The following is a 16,318-nucleotide window of genomic DNA, read 5'->3' on the forward strand; positions in this document are numbered from 1 at the left end:
AGCCAATAGATTACATGTTGCACAGGAACAGGAAGTTCAAGTGCAAAACCCAAGAGAAAGTATAAATACCCCCCACTCTCAACTCCATGTGGTCAGCTGCACCAGAGCCACAAACATGGTTCTGTTCATCAATAAATGGACACTCTTTCCAATCAGCTTCCGGCCTCCATTTTGTCTCCATTGCCTTTTTCCCAGATTGGAACTGAACTAGATACCAAACTGGCTTCACACAAAGATGCTTTCAGATTACAGCATAAAATCATTAGTCACTGATAATAATTTGTAAGCGTTTAAATTTCTTCCTTTTTGGACTTTGATACTGTAATGATTTTTTTTTTTAAAGGAAAAGCATTATACAAAAAGCATTTAGATCACCAATTCATCCCCCCCTCTCTCCATTTCTGAATGCATTCCAACTGATCTGCACATCCCATTATGTTACAATTCCCATATTTTTATTGTACTGTTATGTAATTTAAAGTTTTCCCCCCTCATATATAAATAAATAGACAACTGGTTCAAAATATCTGATTTTCAAATTTACAGTAATTGTAGTTCATGCTAAAAATTATATTCATTTTTAGTGTTTCTTTCAACTTGTATCAAATATTGGAAAGAAAACATGCTTACATAGGAAAACTCATAAAGTCTTGCTGTGAAAATTTGTAACTGGAATCTGTCTCTTCTGTTTCACTTTTCCTGTTTAGATTGGGGGAATTCATAAAAATCATCATAAGCTTCCTACATAACCCAACAGTTATTAAATGGAAAATTGAGTTATGGAACTAAACTTCCTGGGCACCTTTCCTCAGATAACCAAAAGTTTGTCTGGTTCTACCAATGCTTTAAAAGTATAGAGATTGAGATTCAGCCTCATCATCTGCTATGATTTCCAAAACGTGTTCTGAGAATGCAACTGAGTGTTATACCATTTCTTTGAAAAGCTTGTTATATCTGAACTCATTATTTGCTGCGAGGGCTTTTCTAAGACAGTGCCAGAAATAAGCCTGAGACTGAGGATTGTTTGGCCATTCAAGACAAGATCTACTACACAAGGTCTTTCGGAGACGGAGGCACTTTGACATTTGCAGAAGCTTCTCAAGAATGATCAGGATAATTACATCTACCTTTTCATCCAGAAGACGCTGGTGTGCCATATAAAAAGCTATTCTGAAGTTGCCACTTGCAATATAGCTGTTTGTCAGCACAAATATTGTTTTTCTACTCATGTGTATGCTGTCGTTAAGGTTTTCCATGAGTGGGTGACCTGGTAGCCAGTCTCTTTCTTCTAAACATACACTGAATTTTTTTTCTTTCTGATCTTCCAGTTTCTCAATTAGTTCTTTCAGGATCCATTCTGTTACAGCTTTATCTTTATTATCATAAGCCACAAAAGCATCATATTTAACCTCAGAAGAAAAGAGACGTTTATATCCCTTTAATTTGGCAGTGCAGAAATGATAAATATACCAGACATCCCAAAAATATCGGTGGTTTGTAACTGGAAGTATCATGAGAATTATGATGAATGAAGCTGACAATAAATAGAGGATCTGAGAGTAGTCTGATTCACAAGTATAAAAATCTAGTAAAATCAAACTTTTATCTTTCCATACACTTGGCCCTGCGCAAGTCACATCTGTTGCTAGGAAAGGGATTTTTACATTTGTCTCATTGATCCAGTGGACAAGCCACACAATATCACAATTGCACTTGAAAGGATTACCATTTAAGAGTAATGTTGTTAGTCCGTTAATAACATTTTTGGGGAAGCTAGAGTTCCTGATTGTTTTGATCCTGTTAAAACTAAGATCTAAATGCCTCAGGAAAAAAGCATCTTTGAGAAAATGATCTGTCAGCTTTCTAATCTTGTTGTTTTGCACTATGAATGTCTGAAGTGTCTTAGTACAGTTGGACAGTTCATAGGGGACTGTAGTCAGCTGATTGTTGCTAAGATCTAAGACTTCCAAATTTGTTAGTGCTGGAAGATGCCTCCAGTTAAAAGTCTTCAATCGATTATTGGCCAGCTTTAATATTTTTAGTTTTGGAGGCAGATTGTAGAATACATCAGGAGGTAACAAAGTCAGAAAATTCTCAGAAATGTCAAGACTTTCCAGGGTGGTCAAATTCTTGAAGAATGCCAAGTATTCATTAGTTCCATCCTTCCATAAAATATCTAAGCGATTTCGTCTAAATTCTAATATTTTGATGGAATCACTTTCCATTCCTCTATCAGTGAATACCGAAATCTCATTGCCATTCATAAGCAGTATTTTCAGATTAACCAGGTATTTGGTAAAGCCCAACATAAGTGTGACACCTTCTGCCTTAAAATAATAGCTATTATCACTAAGATTTAGAACTTCCAGTTCTTTCAGCTGTTCAAAAGCTTCCACATGTAGCAAATCAATTCGATTGTTAGATAAATCCAAACATTTCAAGCTGGATAGATGAGCAAATTCACTTCCATCCAAAGCTTGGCTCATAGCATTATTAGAGATGTTAAGGCATTTCAGGTCTGAAAGGTGCTGGAAATCAGAAGATCTGATAAAAAAAATATTGTTTCTGCTTAAATCAAGTGTTTTTCCATAGTTGCTGCATGCAGTCTCATTGACAAAAGACAAGGAATGAATATCCTCTGTATCTTTAGATCTGCAACTTTGAGCATATTCATCATACCTGAAATATTGCATATCTTTCAATATGTTGCTACTATACTGATCATCTGATGAGTTGAGAATAGAGTAAAGCCTGTTATTTGGCTCATATGAAAAAAGAGATATTTTATTAAAAGAAAGAATTATTGTGCTAAGACTCTGGAATTCTTCAAACATAGCAATGTCAACATTCCTGATAAAATTGGTTCCGAAATCCAGGACATTAAGTTTTTTAAGAGGAATTAAATTGCGTATAGTGTTTTGATTTAGTTCCTTGAAAACAAATCCTCTTATTCTTAAGGACTGCAGATTGGACAGGGTGGAAAATGTTTTCGGGAGAGTAAAATGTAATGGGTATGAACCTAGTTCATAATTGAAAGATAAGTCAAGTTCCACAAGATTAGGAAGAAACTGTAGAAAATGAGCTTGCTGAATTTCTTTAGCCAAATAATTTTGTGAAAGATCAAGCACTTGAAGGTTCCTGGTATTTTTAAACCAATGATAGTCCACTTGTTGAAGGGAGGTGCTGTGCAGCCTCAGGACCTTTAAATGCTTTAATGAGTCAAAGGCTCTGGGATTGATAAAAATGCTTCCTGGGCATTCAATACAATGATATCGGGCATTGTGACAACGAGGGCAGTTTCCACTTAAATCAAGTACTTCCAAATTATTCAGAGAAGACAGATCATCCTTGGTGATATTTCGAATTGCGTTATTATAAAGGTACAGTTCTCTTAAGTTTGATGGTAGGTTTTGTGGGACCTTTGATAAGTTGTTGGCTTTTAAAGACAACACTTTCAAACTTGTGAGAGGTTGAAAGGCTGCTCCATGAATTTCAAAAGATATATTGCAGGGGTTGCGATAATAACAGTTCTGCCCTAGCTGGAGTACTTCTAAGTTTTTAAGTCCTGACAAATTTTCTTTCTTGATAGAAAAAATGGAATTAGCTTCAAGACTCAAAAGTCGTAGGTTAGGTGGGAGATGCTGGGGAATTGCTGAGAGCTGGTTGCCATCTAAATAGAGTGATTTTAAGCTGGAGAGTTTCGAGAAAGCATCAGCTTGGATTTTCAGACCCTGGGTGCAAACGTGATCTTTAGGTCCCAGCCTGACTGGCACACAATTGCATTTGAAATCAATTTCTAGAAGGTTTTTCAGGTTCTTAAAATGGCTTTTGGAAATCTTTGAAATGTGATTAACAGCAAGTGTCAGGTTGGTAACATTGTCAGGAATGCCTTTTGGAAACTCTATGAGTTTACGGTCACTGCAGTCAACTTGCATATACATTTTGGAAGTATCTTTTATATTATTCACATCGCAAGGTAAAGTTTTATAAAATGGCATTACTATAATCTCTTTTAAAGCCAGTGAAATAACAAAGAAAATCAATCGGCTTGCGAGCCAGAGATGAGTAGTCTAGAAAGAAAAGAAAGAAAAGTAATGTCATAGTAGCCAAATACAATAGAATTCATTTAAGCAGTTAAACACTGAGCATTCTTAAATAGTTTTACATCAAGAAGAGAAGCTTTAAGCTCTATCAGGAATGTGTGTTCTGGCTCCCTTCCTCAAACTTTTCTTCCCTTGCCCTTATTATACCACAAATATGTCTCAGAAATCTCTGACTTCCTTTCCACCACTGGACCCCCAGAGTGCACTTTTTGTTACCTTATTGTTGTTACCTTATTCCACAGATCTCTGCCTGTGGCTTTCTAAGTTCATCAGGTTCATCCAAAGATTGCTCCTTTCTCTTTTTCTCTTTCCCTCCCCCCCTCCATTCTCTAGTATGCAACACAAATCTATCTCTTCTTTTCTTTTCCTTTCCTTTCCTTTCCTTTCCTTTCCTTTCCTTTCCTTTCTTCCTTTCCAATTTTCTTTTCTTTCTCCTTTCCTTTTCTTCTCTTTCCCTTTCCCTTTTCTTCTTTCCTGCAGAGATATGCTGCGCATGAAGATGTGTAAAATATAAATAAATAAATATTTTTAAACAAAACATTTTTTTAAAAAAAGGTCAGGAAATACAGAGTTTTTGATAACTATAAAGCAGTATGCCCAGATTTGCAGTTAGGTCAGCAAATGAGCCAATAGGGACTTTTTTTGGTGATTCAAGTATGTTGAAGAAATTGTTGGCATGATATCATCTGAATTCCCTTATCGTTACCAGATATCTAGAACAAATGCCATTTTGTATGAAATGTTGCATTACAAGACCTTTACCTAAATTTTGTGCACAGGGGAAAGAAATGACATTTGTCTTCCTTTCTGGCTTACATCTTTTTAATCCAGTTTTCTGCAGCCTGGGATGGGGGAAAGAATATTGCTTTGCTCAAGGATGGGCAATCAGAGGGTACTTGATGCTTGCTCTACAGGTCTTTCATAATTGAGGAAGAGCAGCAGAAACCTTCCCCAAAAGCAATACAAAGAGTTTATTGTATCTGGCATTGATATCAAGTCAGAATCTAATCATTCTGCTGGCCCTGGATGTAGAAAATATTGGACCAGACCTCTTTCATGTTCCCCTTCAGCAACTGAAACACACCAGAAACTGAAGAGGAAGAAAGCATGACAGAGAGCTATAGGAGGCTTAGCTACATTAAGGAGCAGACTTGATGGAGCTACTTAAGAGTCACTTGATTAAGTGACATAGAACTTATGAAGGCCAATGGTCTTCCACAGGGTCAAAGGCTACTGAGCAACTGGGACTCAGGAAGTTTGTTTGTACAGCATTACCTTGTGAAGGTCTTAGGATTCCTGCCTAAGACATGTGCTGGAAACTTGAGTAAGTCTTGGGATTCTCTTGGGTGTTTCTATGTATAGTATCAGTTGGTAAATCTTTCTGGATAACTGGGATATTTGGACTGAATTTATAAGATCCCAACAGATAAGCCTATTATGTCCATTACTATTTGCAGACAGATAACTAATTCTATTTGTGAGATTCAGACAGCACATTAGATTAAAATTTCCAGGCAATCTAGATTAAGAATAAATTTATTATATGTTCATTGTATTTGGAGGGCAGGAGAATAGAAAAAGTTGCTTTATTGTTCTATTCAAATGCAGTTTTCTTAGCACCCAGTATTTAGGGCTGGATAAGAGAACATTGGTTTTCAACATCTTTAATTACTCTTCTTCCTGGTGTTAACCCTGTGGAGCACAGTAAGGATGTCCCTCTGTATAATCAGCATAAGGACTTTTCTTTCCAAGAATTCTTCCATAACCTGATGTAGAATTGTAAAGTAGACTGCCTTAAGAGTACAAGAGCCCCTAATTTGTGAAGGTGGGGTTTACCCAAAAAGAACCAATGAAGAAAGAGAGATTTCATGAGCAACCAAGCAATCTGGAAGGGCAGCAGAACTGATAAGTAAGAAAGGCAGTGTAAAAACTACACTTTGCCAACGTTCAGTCATACGGAAGACCTGAGCATTTAGAACGTTGGAGTGCCTTTGTGCTTGGTAGAGTTCCTTTGATAAGTATTATATATTATTTTACTTCTTTTTTTGAAAGAGGTGCTAAAATATGTGTGTGGATATCCTATAGGCTTTTTAAAAATTCGTCTTGGCCTCCATGTGTATACATTTGTGTATGAGAGAGGAAAAGAAAGAGACAAAGAGAGGTGGCAGAGAAAAGGTAAGGTTTCTGCACTCACCTGGTAGAAAACAAAAGACATTCTGTCTACATTCAGAGGTACTCTTAGCATATCTCTCTGGTTAGCAATGGGAATTTAGAAGTTCTAATATCTAGATCACAGGGAGCCTAGAAAGAGATGTGATAGAAAATTTCCAAGCTGAAAACAATATTTGCTGAGTTAGATTATTTTTTGAAAGAAAAGCTAGGTTTAACAATAATTGTCACTAGGTCAGTCATATTTTTTTTTTAAAAAAAGAATTATGGTTTAGAATTATGTCTTCTAAAGAGGCCTCTGTTTTGTTTCATTCTATTTTACAGGTACTCCTTGAGTTATGATCACAAATGGGACTAAAATTTCCATTGCTAAGCAAGTTGGTTGTTGTGTGAGTTGTGCCTAATTTCACAACCTGTTTTGCCATGGTTGTTAAGCAAATCACTGGTGTTGTTAAGTGAATCAACAGTCACTAAGTGGATCTAGCTTCCTCTATTGACTTTGCTTGTCAAAAAACAAGCAAATGTTTGTGATGGTTGCAAATGGTGATTGCATGATCTGGGGTGTTGCAACTATCATAATACCTGCAAGCTGCCAAGCACCTGAATTTTGATCATGTGTCATGGAATAACTTCTAGGACTAGCCATAGGTCATTTTTTTCAGTGCCATTGTAATTTTGAATGACCACTAAATAAATGGTTGTAAGTCGAGAAATACCAGCTCTCAGCATGCATATGTGCTTTGACTGCATGTTCCAAGGCACTTTGGGGAAGAATTTCCATAGTTCTAACAGGAACCCTGTGAACTGTATGCATCCCATCAAAAACTGTCTTCTAGTAGTAGATTGTGTTTTATTACAGGACCATCTGGTGTCAGAGATGGAGGGACCCTGTCGCCCTTAATAAATTGCAAGCTTATTTATTTTAAAAATATTCTACAGATACCAAATTATGTTATTTTTCCTTTTATAACCCCATCTTAAAGCCCACTTAGACAATTTATATTATAGTTAAGCAATCATAATTACATTTTTGTGAAATTTTATTTTAAAATGGTACCGAGACCAATAACTAACCTAAAAGTCTTAATCTTATACTTTTACCGATATAATTTCCAGTCCACTTTCCAAACTGCTGCATGCCAATGATTTCTACTGTAAAAATTACTAATAGAATGACAAAATGTGTGCTATGAAATACAACTGCTCAATTAGGCAACTAATTGTGCTGAAAGATAGATGCTTACCCTGATGGTCAAGGAATGCAGAAATATTTCTGCCCTCTCTTCATGGTCTAAGAACACGAATACAGTAACTGTTTGCAGTGAAATATTACCTGCTAAATTGAAGGAAGATAGAGTAAGTGAGGTGAAACAGAGGCAATACGTTGAACAAGAATGGGGATTGTTTTCTGCATACTTTTGTGTGCACTCTAAACCCCACCTTCACAAATAAGGGGCTCTTGTACTCTTAAGGCTTTAGAGTTGCACTCTAAAGACAATATTTTTAAATGAATAAAATGGCAGGTTAACTGGGAGAAAATATGGGAAGAAAATATGTACTGTAAGAAAAGAGTGAGGATATTAGTACCTGAAGGCCTACAACATATGTAATTATTAGCAGAATGGAGGAAAAGTAAATGCATGGAAAGTTGGGATTGGGTAGAAGAATTTATTGTTGCTTTGCTTCTAATGAGAACAGCAGACCATCCTTCTCATTTCATCCTTTCAGTGACCTGAAGCATTAGATACCTCTGAGTATTAAAACCTAGTGAGATTTGCATTGTGGTTTCTGCGTTTTTGAGTATGGGAATGAAACATATCCCTGCCAAAATACAGACCACATACTTTCCCATTCGCAAAGGAAGAAAAGAAATATCATGCTTTTCCACAGATATATATTATTCAGCACAGACAGCTTCAGTTGCCCATGGCTCATTCTCATAGCATGTTTCTTTCCAGAGAAAGCATGGGGTTAAAAAGTGAATAAAAATGGAAGAAAAAGGTTATTTTATAAATTGGATTAAGGAAGAGACTGTTTTGCAAAGTCAACGGATTCTTCCAGAAAAATCACTTGTAGTGGTTTCTATCAAAATATACTGCAGCTATTCCATCTTTTATTAATGAATTTTCTGAGGCAAAGGGGAAAATATGAATATGTGCATATTTCTATGTTTGTGCATATTTAGTGCAATTGAAAGATTTAGAAATCATCCCTCCATTTACATAATATTCTTTCCCTTAAAAAATTGTCAGGTAACCTCTGAATAGAATGAGGAACAAAGAAGAGACAAGAAAGGATTATATTCTATTTTTTTTTTTAAATTAACAATTTCCCTTTACATCTACAGTTAATAGCAGGTGACAATGATAATTTCCATAAATGTTTTCACTTCTTTTTTTCCTCAGATCAAACAACTAAAATGTTCTAAGGCAAACTTCACAGGCTTGAAATGTATCAGAAAGAGAAAGAGGGATAAAGGACACATGGTTTTAGGAGAGAAAAAAGATACACTATGTTAAAAGATGCTGAAAATCTTGTATGGTTACATATAAGACATATTGATGAAATTTCATATCAGACATATCAACTAGAGTTGAAGCATCAGGCTACATTCCTGTAATCTATGTTTTGAGCTATTTGTAAAATTGTAACACTTTATAAAAGTATTTTAAAAATCTACTTATTTTAGTTACAAAGTTGTAAAACCTGTAAGAACATGAAATGTCTCTTTTCTTGCCTACTAATTCTTAGAATAATCTTTTCATATTAGCAACTTTTTATATGCAAGATGCTGTGTAGTAATAGAAACCTTCTCCCTGTAGTTTTCTGTGAAACCAGAACAATTTCAGACTGAAAAATTAGTGTTTGGGATATAATTTTGGCTATGTTTGTCTTGATCAAGGCTGCAAATTAAAACTAATAAAAGCTAATTCTTAGGATTAGTGAGCCTACTTACTAGCCTCTTTTTTTGTAAATAGCATTCATTAGTTTTTTAGAAAATATGTTTTAAAAAATGGAAATGATTTCATTATGAATAAAAAAGAGCAACTAAGTCTTAAAATTCTTAGACACAAAAATCAGTTCCAAATAAAATTATTTTTAAAAGAAATGTAAAGATTTGTAATGAGCCTACCATTTACATAGTCCTCTGCACCATTAAGATGTCTTGTCCTTCAGGAAGACTGTGGTAGAAAGGACCATTGAAAGGAGCCTTAATTTCAAATCAAGTAAAAGAGTAACAAGCAGGCTTGTCACCAGGAAGGAGCCCTTCATTTATCTGCTGTATTGTCCTGTAAGAAACAACTTAAAACATAAATAGCATGCGAGACAGGTGCCCTCACTACTCACTTCCTCAAAATACTGCATTTGAAATGTACAACTACCATTTCTTATTCTTCTCCAGTTAAAAATAGCTTGGTTCACTGATTTAGAAAATGGCCCTGAACCATGAGACTCCACTCTAATGCAGCTGCTCATTGGCTTGATAATTTAATAAACATTTTAAATGAAATATGGCACTTCAAAAGGCAAGATGCTCTTCATCCATTTTCCTCATAAGTTATTGATGGCAAATAGTCCCAGGGCTCTGGTCCATGACTATTTTTGATAGAGGAGACTTCTTTTTAATGTAAGCCTTATTGGGCATTTTGAAGCAATGCAGTTGTAATACAGGTCTGCTGTTGCAGTAAGAGGTAGGCCATAATTTTATATACTTATGAAAGGCCGAATCCAGTGTAGTCCTGTCAAACCTCAGTAGCACTTCTCCATTCCCTTGATTTTACTAAGTATCAGATCTCTTCAAATCAATTAGATCAGCATTGTGAAGTAATAATAAAATATCCACAATGATCACAGAAGTGTTATTATATCTGTAAATCCCAGGTTGGCAATAAGGCAGCTGTTGGAGGCATTGAAAATGCCCTCAAAGCTCTTGGCTATAAGCCAGGCTTTATCAAATGAAGAGCAATCCAATAGTAGATTCTATGAAGACAGGGAATATGCATATCTTCCCCTTTGATTTTATGAGACTGAGAAGTCTCTCATCTTGCAATTGTTTGACAATATTTTATTAATCTTGATTTGGTAAATTATTCAGATGTCCATGTCACTTACACACCTCTGAGCAGTGTAACAAATTTAAAAACACAAAACCAATAAAACAAAATAACTAAAACCATAACAACAACAAAGAGCTGCATTGATTAGAATGCAGCATTGCAGGCAAACCCTGTCCAGAGTTTGGAGTTCAATCCTGACTAGCTCAAGGTTGATTCAGCCTTCCATACTTCCGAGGCTGGTAAAATGAGAAACCAGATTGTTGGGGGTGATATGAAGCTTCACATCACCAGATATCCAGGCCAGATGGCAAAATCTCTTCTGGAAGGTCAGCAAGATGTGGTCCAATATTAGTTCAGAGGAAATGTTATTTGAAAATTAATATGTTGTAGGCCTTATCTATTGTATAATCCTTCAAGTTTAATCAGTTTTGTTCCTTGATTTTATTAGCTCCGACCTCATGCAATTTGCCATCTTCACATTGTTAACAAACCCAGTTTAACAAAACTCGTTTTAGTTTGTAAGTCTGCTGACAGTTCTAGAATTTCCACGGAAAATCAGACTACTTTTATTAAGACCTTTGTTTCTTCCACTGTGGGAAATTTGGAGAAAAGGCATGTGCTGTCTATCAACCAGCCACCTTAATTTCAATTCACAGTAAAATGAAAGTTTATTGCAGAGATGTTCTCAAGCAAGGCTTTTTTTCACATACCGGTAGTAGTCATTCAAGTATGACTCATAAAGAGGTCTAAAAATGATATTTTGTAAAGTATAGTATGGCTTTGGAAGGATTGTAGTAGAATTTTGCCACTTTATGAAATCAGTATTATGACTGAGGAAATAATTGATCAATCTTTTTCAATAATTTTTTTGGAGGTAGAGACACAATTAAAATTATTGAATGTATTTTCAATAAAAGCTAAATAGGGGACATGTTTGTCATTCATTAAAATGAGCATTAGCTCAGTAAAATCATTCTGATTTAGACTCAACCTGCCACTGATGTAAAAGATGTTAGCTAAAATGTCAAAGGACAACCCGCCCCCCCATTTCTTACAATAAATTGTTCATTCAAGAACACCCAATAAAAGATTCAAGCCACTTAGAAAACATAATTTTGGAAGCCACAGTAATATTAAAAAGCTTCAACATACGAATACTTGATTTGAATGAACTACCTCTGAAGCAAGCCAAGATCAATTTTAATTTTGCAAAGGTTTTCAATTCTTTGAAAGAGTTGATCCAAAATTGTAAAATTATGGGATGCCCACTTTATCCATTGAATGGTGTTATGAGCTCTCATCCTGTAAGTTTTCATGAGTCAAATGGTTGTGATTTTTGATATTTTCCAAATACACATTTGGGCAGTAGTGAGCTGGATCCCTAATCAAGGATACTAGTGCTATACCCAGATACTGCTGCCAAGTCATGGTACAGAAAAAGGATGCCTTGTGCCAGAGAAAATACTCACCAGATATTCCTTTTCTGGAGAAGCAATATTATGCAAAACACAGCAAGTTATTCTACTTTCTGTAATACTGCCATTAATTCATTCAACGAAACTAGTTGCAAGAAAATCAAATATAAATTAAACTAAAATTTCTTTCCATAATATATGATCACTGTCAACTAGGATGGCTTTTAAAAATGATTTAGCAAATCCATATACAATAAGGAAATCCATGCATATACAAGCCCTGCCTATATTTCTTAGTAACATTGTACTTTTGAACTTGAATGTCTTGGAAATGGGGATAGTAATGGGAAACTATTTATGTTCTGTGGCTGACTTTTTAAAATAATAATTTTGTTTTATTAATGTTATTAATTTTGATACATTGTATTGTTTCAATATAATATTATATATAATTTATAACAGATTATTAATATTCTACTGTTTAGCTTTAAGTACTTATAATAACAAAATTCAATGTTAATTCACTTTAGTATGTCAACATTACAAGCACAGGCTTTTTCATCAGAACTTAAGTATAACATTAAAAAAGCAATACAACCCTAATCAAAGTATTGGTGGTACAATGATTTTCATCTTAATATTACTTAATATTTAAAAAATTCCACTGTATGTTACTAGATATAAAAGATAGAGGAAGGATAGATGAAGCAAATTTAAGAATTTATAAAATAAAAAGAGACAAATAACAATAATAAAGTCTGGTTTCTGATTACCCTGTTTTACTGGCTTCCTAGACGGCCACTATGGAGGAGGCTTTTCATTAGATAGGTGTCTGGTCCGACCTGAGAGAACTTTGGTTATGGTGCTAGTTATTGTTGTGAGCTTCAAAGGAGTGCACTGAACAGCAACAAATTACTAGTGAAAGGTGTCGTGTCCGTCGCAGGGAAGGAGACTCGGGAGCCAGTGACTTTGATTCAGCTCTTTATTAAGTCCCGAGATCGGCTCGGGCAACAGGAGAAAAGCGGCAGCTTTTATTCTTTGGCTGCGGCGGCCGCGGCCAATGGCACCGCTTTGAATCTCCCGCGATTAGTATCCACCAATCGCGGGATTCGCGGCGGGTCAATCAGTGCGGCTCGCTCAGCCAATCAGGTTGCCGTGCGTTCTGACCAATCACAACGCGGTGCTTCCAAGTATGCTAATGGCTCGTACAGAACAAAAGGCATCGAGGTGAAAGAAAAGGGGTAGTTTTGCTTCCTCTTTTCTCCCACTGGAGCAGCAAGCAACCTACCAGGGACATTGACCTAGACTAGAAGTTACTGCAGGAACCACCCAGTTATGATCACAGCTGTAACCAGCCAAAGGAGAAAGAGGTGGCAGAGAGACACTGCCAGATACACTGCTACAAAGTGAACAAGAATAGATTGGAGGTACGTATATAAAGATTAAATAAGGCTAAGATCAAAAATGTGACATTGATAAAGACAGGAATAAATTGATACAGAGATCAGCCAAACTGAAAAAAACTTGTTAGATAAGGATAAAATGATAGAAAATTATCTATTGAAATAGAAAATAAAAACAAGATAAAACTGAAGTAGTTAAGACTGGTTAAAACCAGTTGCAAAGGTCTGAATATGGCACTGGAGAGAGAACTGACAAGTAAGGTAGAATGAAGATGAAAAAGTCCCAAGGTCTTGTGAAGTGCTGCATGGCAATTCTAAGGTATTGTACTAAGCTCTAGAAAATGTTAAATCTAGAATAAATGAGAGGGAGTGCATAGAAACAGAGTATAACAAATACAAAATGTGAGGTAAATGAAAAAGCACTTCCTGCTCAGTTAATTAGCAATGTTTTATTTTTGTAGTGCGCATTGATAATAAGCTCTTGTTTTTCAGCTCCCAATGGGAGTTGCTCTCAGGTTCTGCCTGAGTTTGTCTCCTGAACCTATGATGGTAAACTTGGCAATTATGCCTGAATTGTGAGTATCCCAACATTAGCCAAAAGTTTAGCAAACATAAAATGGCATGGGACAATTAACTGAGATAATTATAATGCTCATGATTAAATAAGAAATTGAGGGCTGGCAAAAGACACTCATTGTTCTATACGGACAGTGTAATAAAACAAATAGGCACCAGTTCTCCCTGACCATCTAAACCAGTGCTTTTCGACCTGTATGGTGCTTCCGCTGCTTCAACTCATTTCCCCGCACTTTAATACTTTTTTTTAGTGCTTTTTAACCTGTGGTACGCGTATCACCGGTGGTACTTCAGCACCTCAGGTGGTACAAGTACCATGGGTTGAAAACCGTTGTTAAAAAAAAAAAGTGTAGTGGAAGGGATGAGTTGCAACACCGCACAGATCTGTGGGAGAATCCGCTGGAGCTGCGATGTTACCAGGGCTCTGCTGTGTGTCCAGGATCGGCACACATGGCTCCAGCTCAGGGGTGGGCAAACTTTTTGGCTCGGGGGCCGCATTGACTTTTAAAATTTGACAGACGGGCCGGGTCAGCACAAGATACGATACATATAAAAAACTGCATTTGTTAACAGTACATATCAAACATAAACAGAAAAAAGCATTAAAGTATTAACATACCTTTTAATGAGAACAGTGTTGTTGATCACTCATTTTTTGCCAGTGCATCGAAGTCTGGTGGTAATTCTGTTGTGGCAATTCTCAGAACAGATCTGAGGTGTTCCTCACTCATCTGGGATCTGTGGGTGCTTTGTTGGTGTTCATCACACTAAAAGTCTGTTCACACACATATGTAGAGCCAAACAACACCAGCATCCTCTGTGCTATCTTCTGGATGTTTGTAAATTTGGCTGCACTTAATGAAGCATAAAACTCATCCAGTTTCAGGGAGTTGAACTTCTCCTTTAACACCATGTCACATTGGAGATCAATCAGTTCCAACTGCAACTCCTGTGGCACCGTTTCCGGGTCTTGTGAGAAGGGACTTGACACCAGCTGAAGTGCCCAGTCAATTTTTCCAAAATCACAAAACCGACGGCAGAATTCGTCATGCAGGTCATCCAGTGATTTCCTATATTTTTTCACATGTTAACGTAGCCAGTGTGGGGAAATGAGCAAATGACTTCTCTGACATTTGCTTCGAAAATAAAACTAGCCTGGTTTTGAAGGCTCTGACGTTTGCTTGCATTTCATGCACAAACTGGTTTTTCCCTTGTAGCTTCACATTCAGCTCGTTCATGTGTGTCAGTATGTCCACAGTAAAAGCTAAATCACAAAGCCAATCTGTGTCATTCAGCTCAGGAAAATTGTCAGTGTTCTCAAGTAGCTCCAAAAATGAAATAATCTCCTGTTTGAGCTCCCACACACGTTGACATACTTTTCCCAAACTTAACCAGCGGACATTAGAATGGTAAAACAAGTCCCTGTGATCAGCGTCAGTTTCTTCAAGAAAATGAATAAACTGATGATGATGAAGTCCCCTCGCTTGAATAAAGTTAACGAGTTTCACAACTGGCTTCACTACATGGTCAAGCTGCAACACGGATTTACACAGTGCTTCCTGGTGAATTATGCAGTGTAGGAAAATTACCTCCTGCTCAGGGTTGTCCTCTTTCACCCTGTCCTGGATTCTTTTGAGCATCCCAATGTTTTTTCCTGTCAGATTTGGTGATCCATCTGTGGTAACGTTGGCAAGCGTACTCCAGGGTAACTTGTGCCTCTGTATGACCGCTGACACGCTGTTAAATAAATCGACTTCCCGTGTTTTTCCTTTCAGGGATTCCATAGCCCAAAACTCCTCCGTTATCTCGAAATTTTCATTAATCCCTCTGATAAAAATTAAAAGCTGAGCGGTGTCCTTTATGTCATTGCTTTCGTCCAGTGCCAAAGAATATAATGTAAATGACTCCACTTTTTTGTTTAGCTTGCTAGTTAAGTGTTCGTCAATTACTTCAACACGGCGAGTCACTGACCTGCGTGATAAGCTAATTTTTTCAAATTTGTTCTTGCTCTCGGGACATAAAATACTTGTCTCTACCATGCACTCTTTAAGAAATTCCCCTTCGGAGAAAGGCTTGCTGGCTTTTGCTAGTTTGAATGCCAGTAAATAACTTGTCTTCGTGCTTGCTTCTTGGATGGAAGTTGCTCGGATAAAGGAGTTTTGCTGAGCCTGCAAGCTAGCTACCAACCTATGAGCGGTAGCCGTACATTCTTGCATTGAAAGGTTGCTGGCGTAATTAGCATGCTTGGTGGAAAAGTGGCAGCTGATGTTGTATTCTTTTAAAACCGCAATGGTTTCTTGGCAAATAAGACATACAGCCTTTGACCGGACTTCAGTAAAAAAGTATTTAGGCATCCATTCTTTATTAAACACCCGGCACTCACTGTTGACTTTTATTTTCTTTGACATTGCTGCAGATGGGTTCTGATCTGACCAGTAGAAGAAGAGTGATAATTGGAGATGGCTCGGGCTCTGCAAAATCAAGTCACTGCGCTTAATGCAGACATGATATTGTTCCGATTAAAATCGGAATTCCGATTTTTTTGGGAATTGCCCACCCCACCCTTTCCCCCACCCTTCTTCTCCTCCTTCCCC

General features: G+C 36.7%; 1 protein-coding gene across 1 annotated transcript; it reads right to left on the reverse strand.

Moving 5' to 3' along the window:
• Nucleotides 1–494: 494 nt before the first annotated feature.
• On the reverse strand, nucleotides 495–10,441 carry LOC113411750 (toll-like receptor 7). The gene is made up of 4 exons (XM_087967034.1): nucleotides 9,406–10,441; nucleotides 7,517–7,608; nucleotides 6,298–6,404; nucleotides 495–4,070 (listed from the first exon to the last, which is right to left on the reverse strand). The coding sequence occupies exons 3-4, from the start codon at nucleotides 6,346–6,348 to the stop codon at nucleotides 924–926; spliced, it is 3,198 nt and encodes a 1,065-aa protein (XP_087823160.1). The 5' UTR covers nucleotides 6,349–6,404; nucleotides 7,517–7,608; nucleotides 9,406–10,441; the 3' UTR covers nucleotides 495–923.
• Nucleotides 10,442–16,318: the final 5,877 nt, after the last annotated feature.

Source organism: Notechis scutatus, chromosome 5 (genome assembly GCF_049901735.1).
Source record: "Notechis scutatus isolate UNSWTSFEM ecotype Mainland chromosome 5, rNotScu1.2, whole genome shotgun sequence".
Taxonomy (NCBI): Eukaryota; Metazoa; Chordata; class Lepidosauria; order Squamata; family Elapidae; genus Notechis; species Notechis scutatus.

Bases quoted from the DNA above. Each gene is read 5' to 3' on its own strand.
- LOC113411750 (XM_087967034.1), bottom strand. From the start codon at position 6,348: ATGCTAAGAGTACCTCTGAATGTAGACAGAATGTCTTTTGTTTTCTAC. The intron at 4,071-6,297 runs GTGAGTGCAGAA...TTTTCTTTCTAG, and splicing joins TGTCTTTTGTTTTCTACCAG to ACTACTCATCTCTGGCTCGC.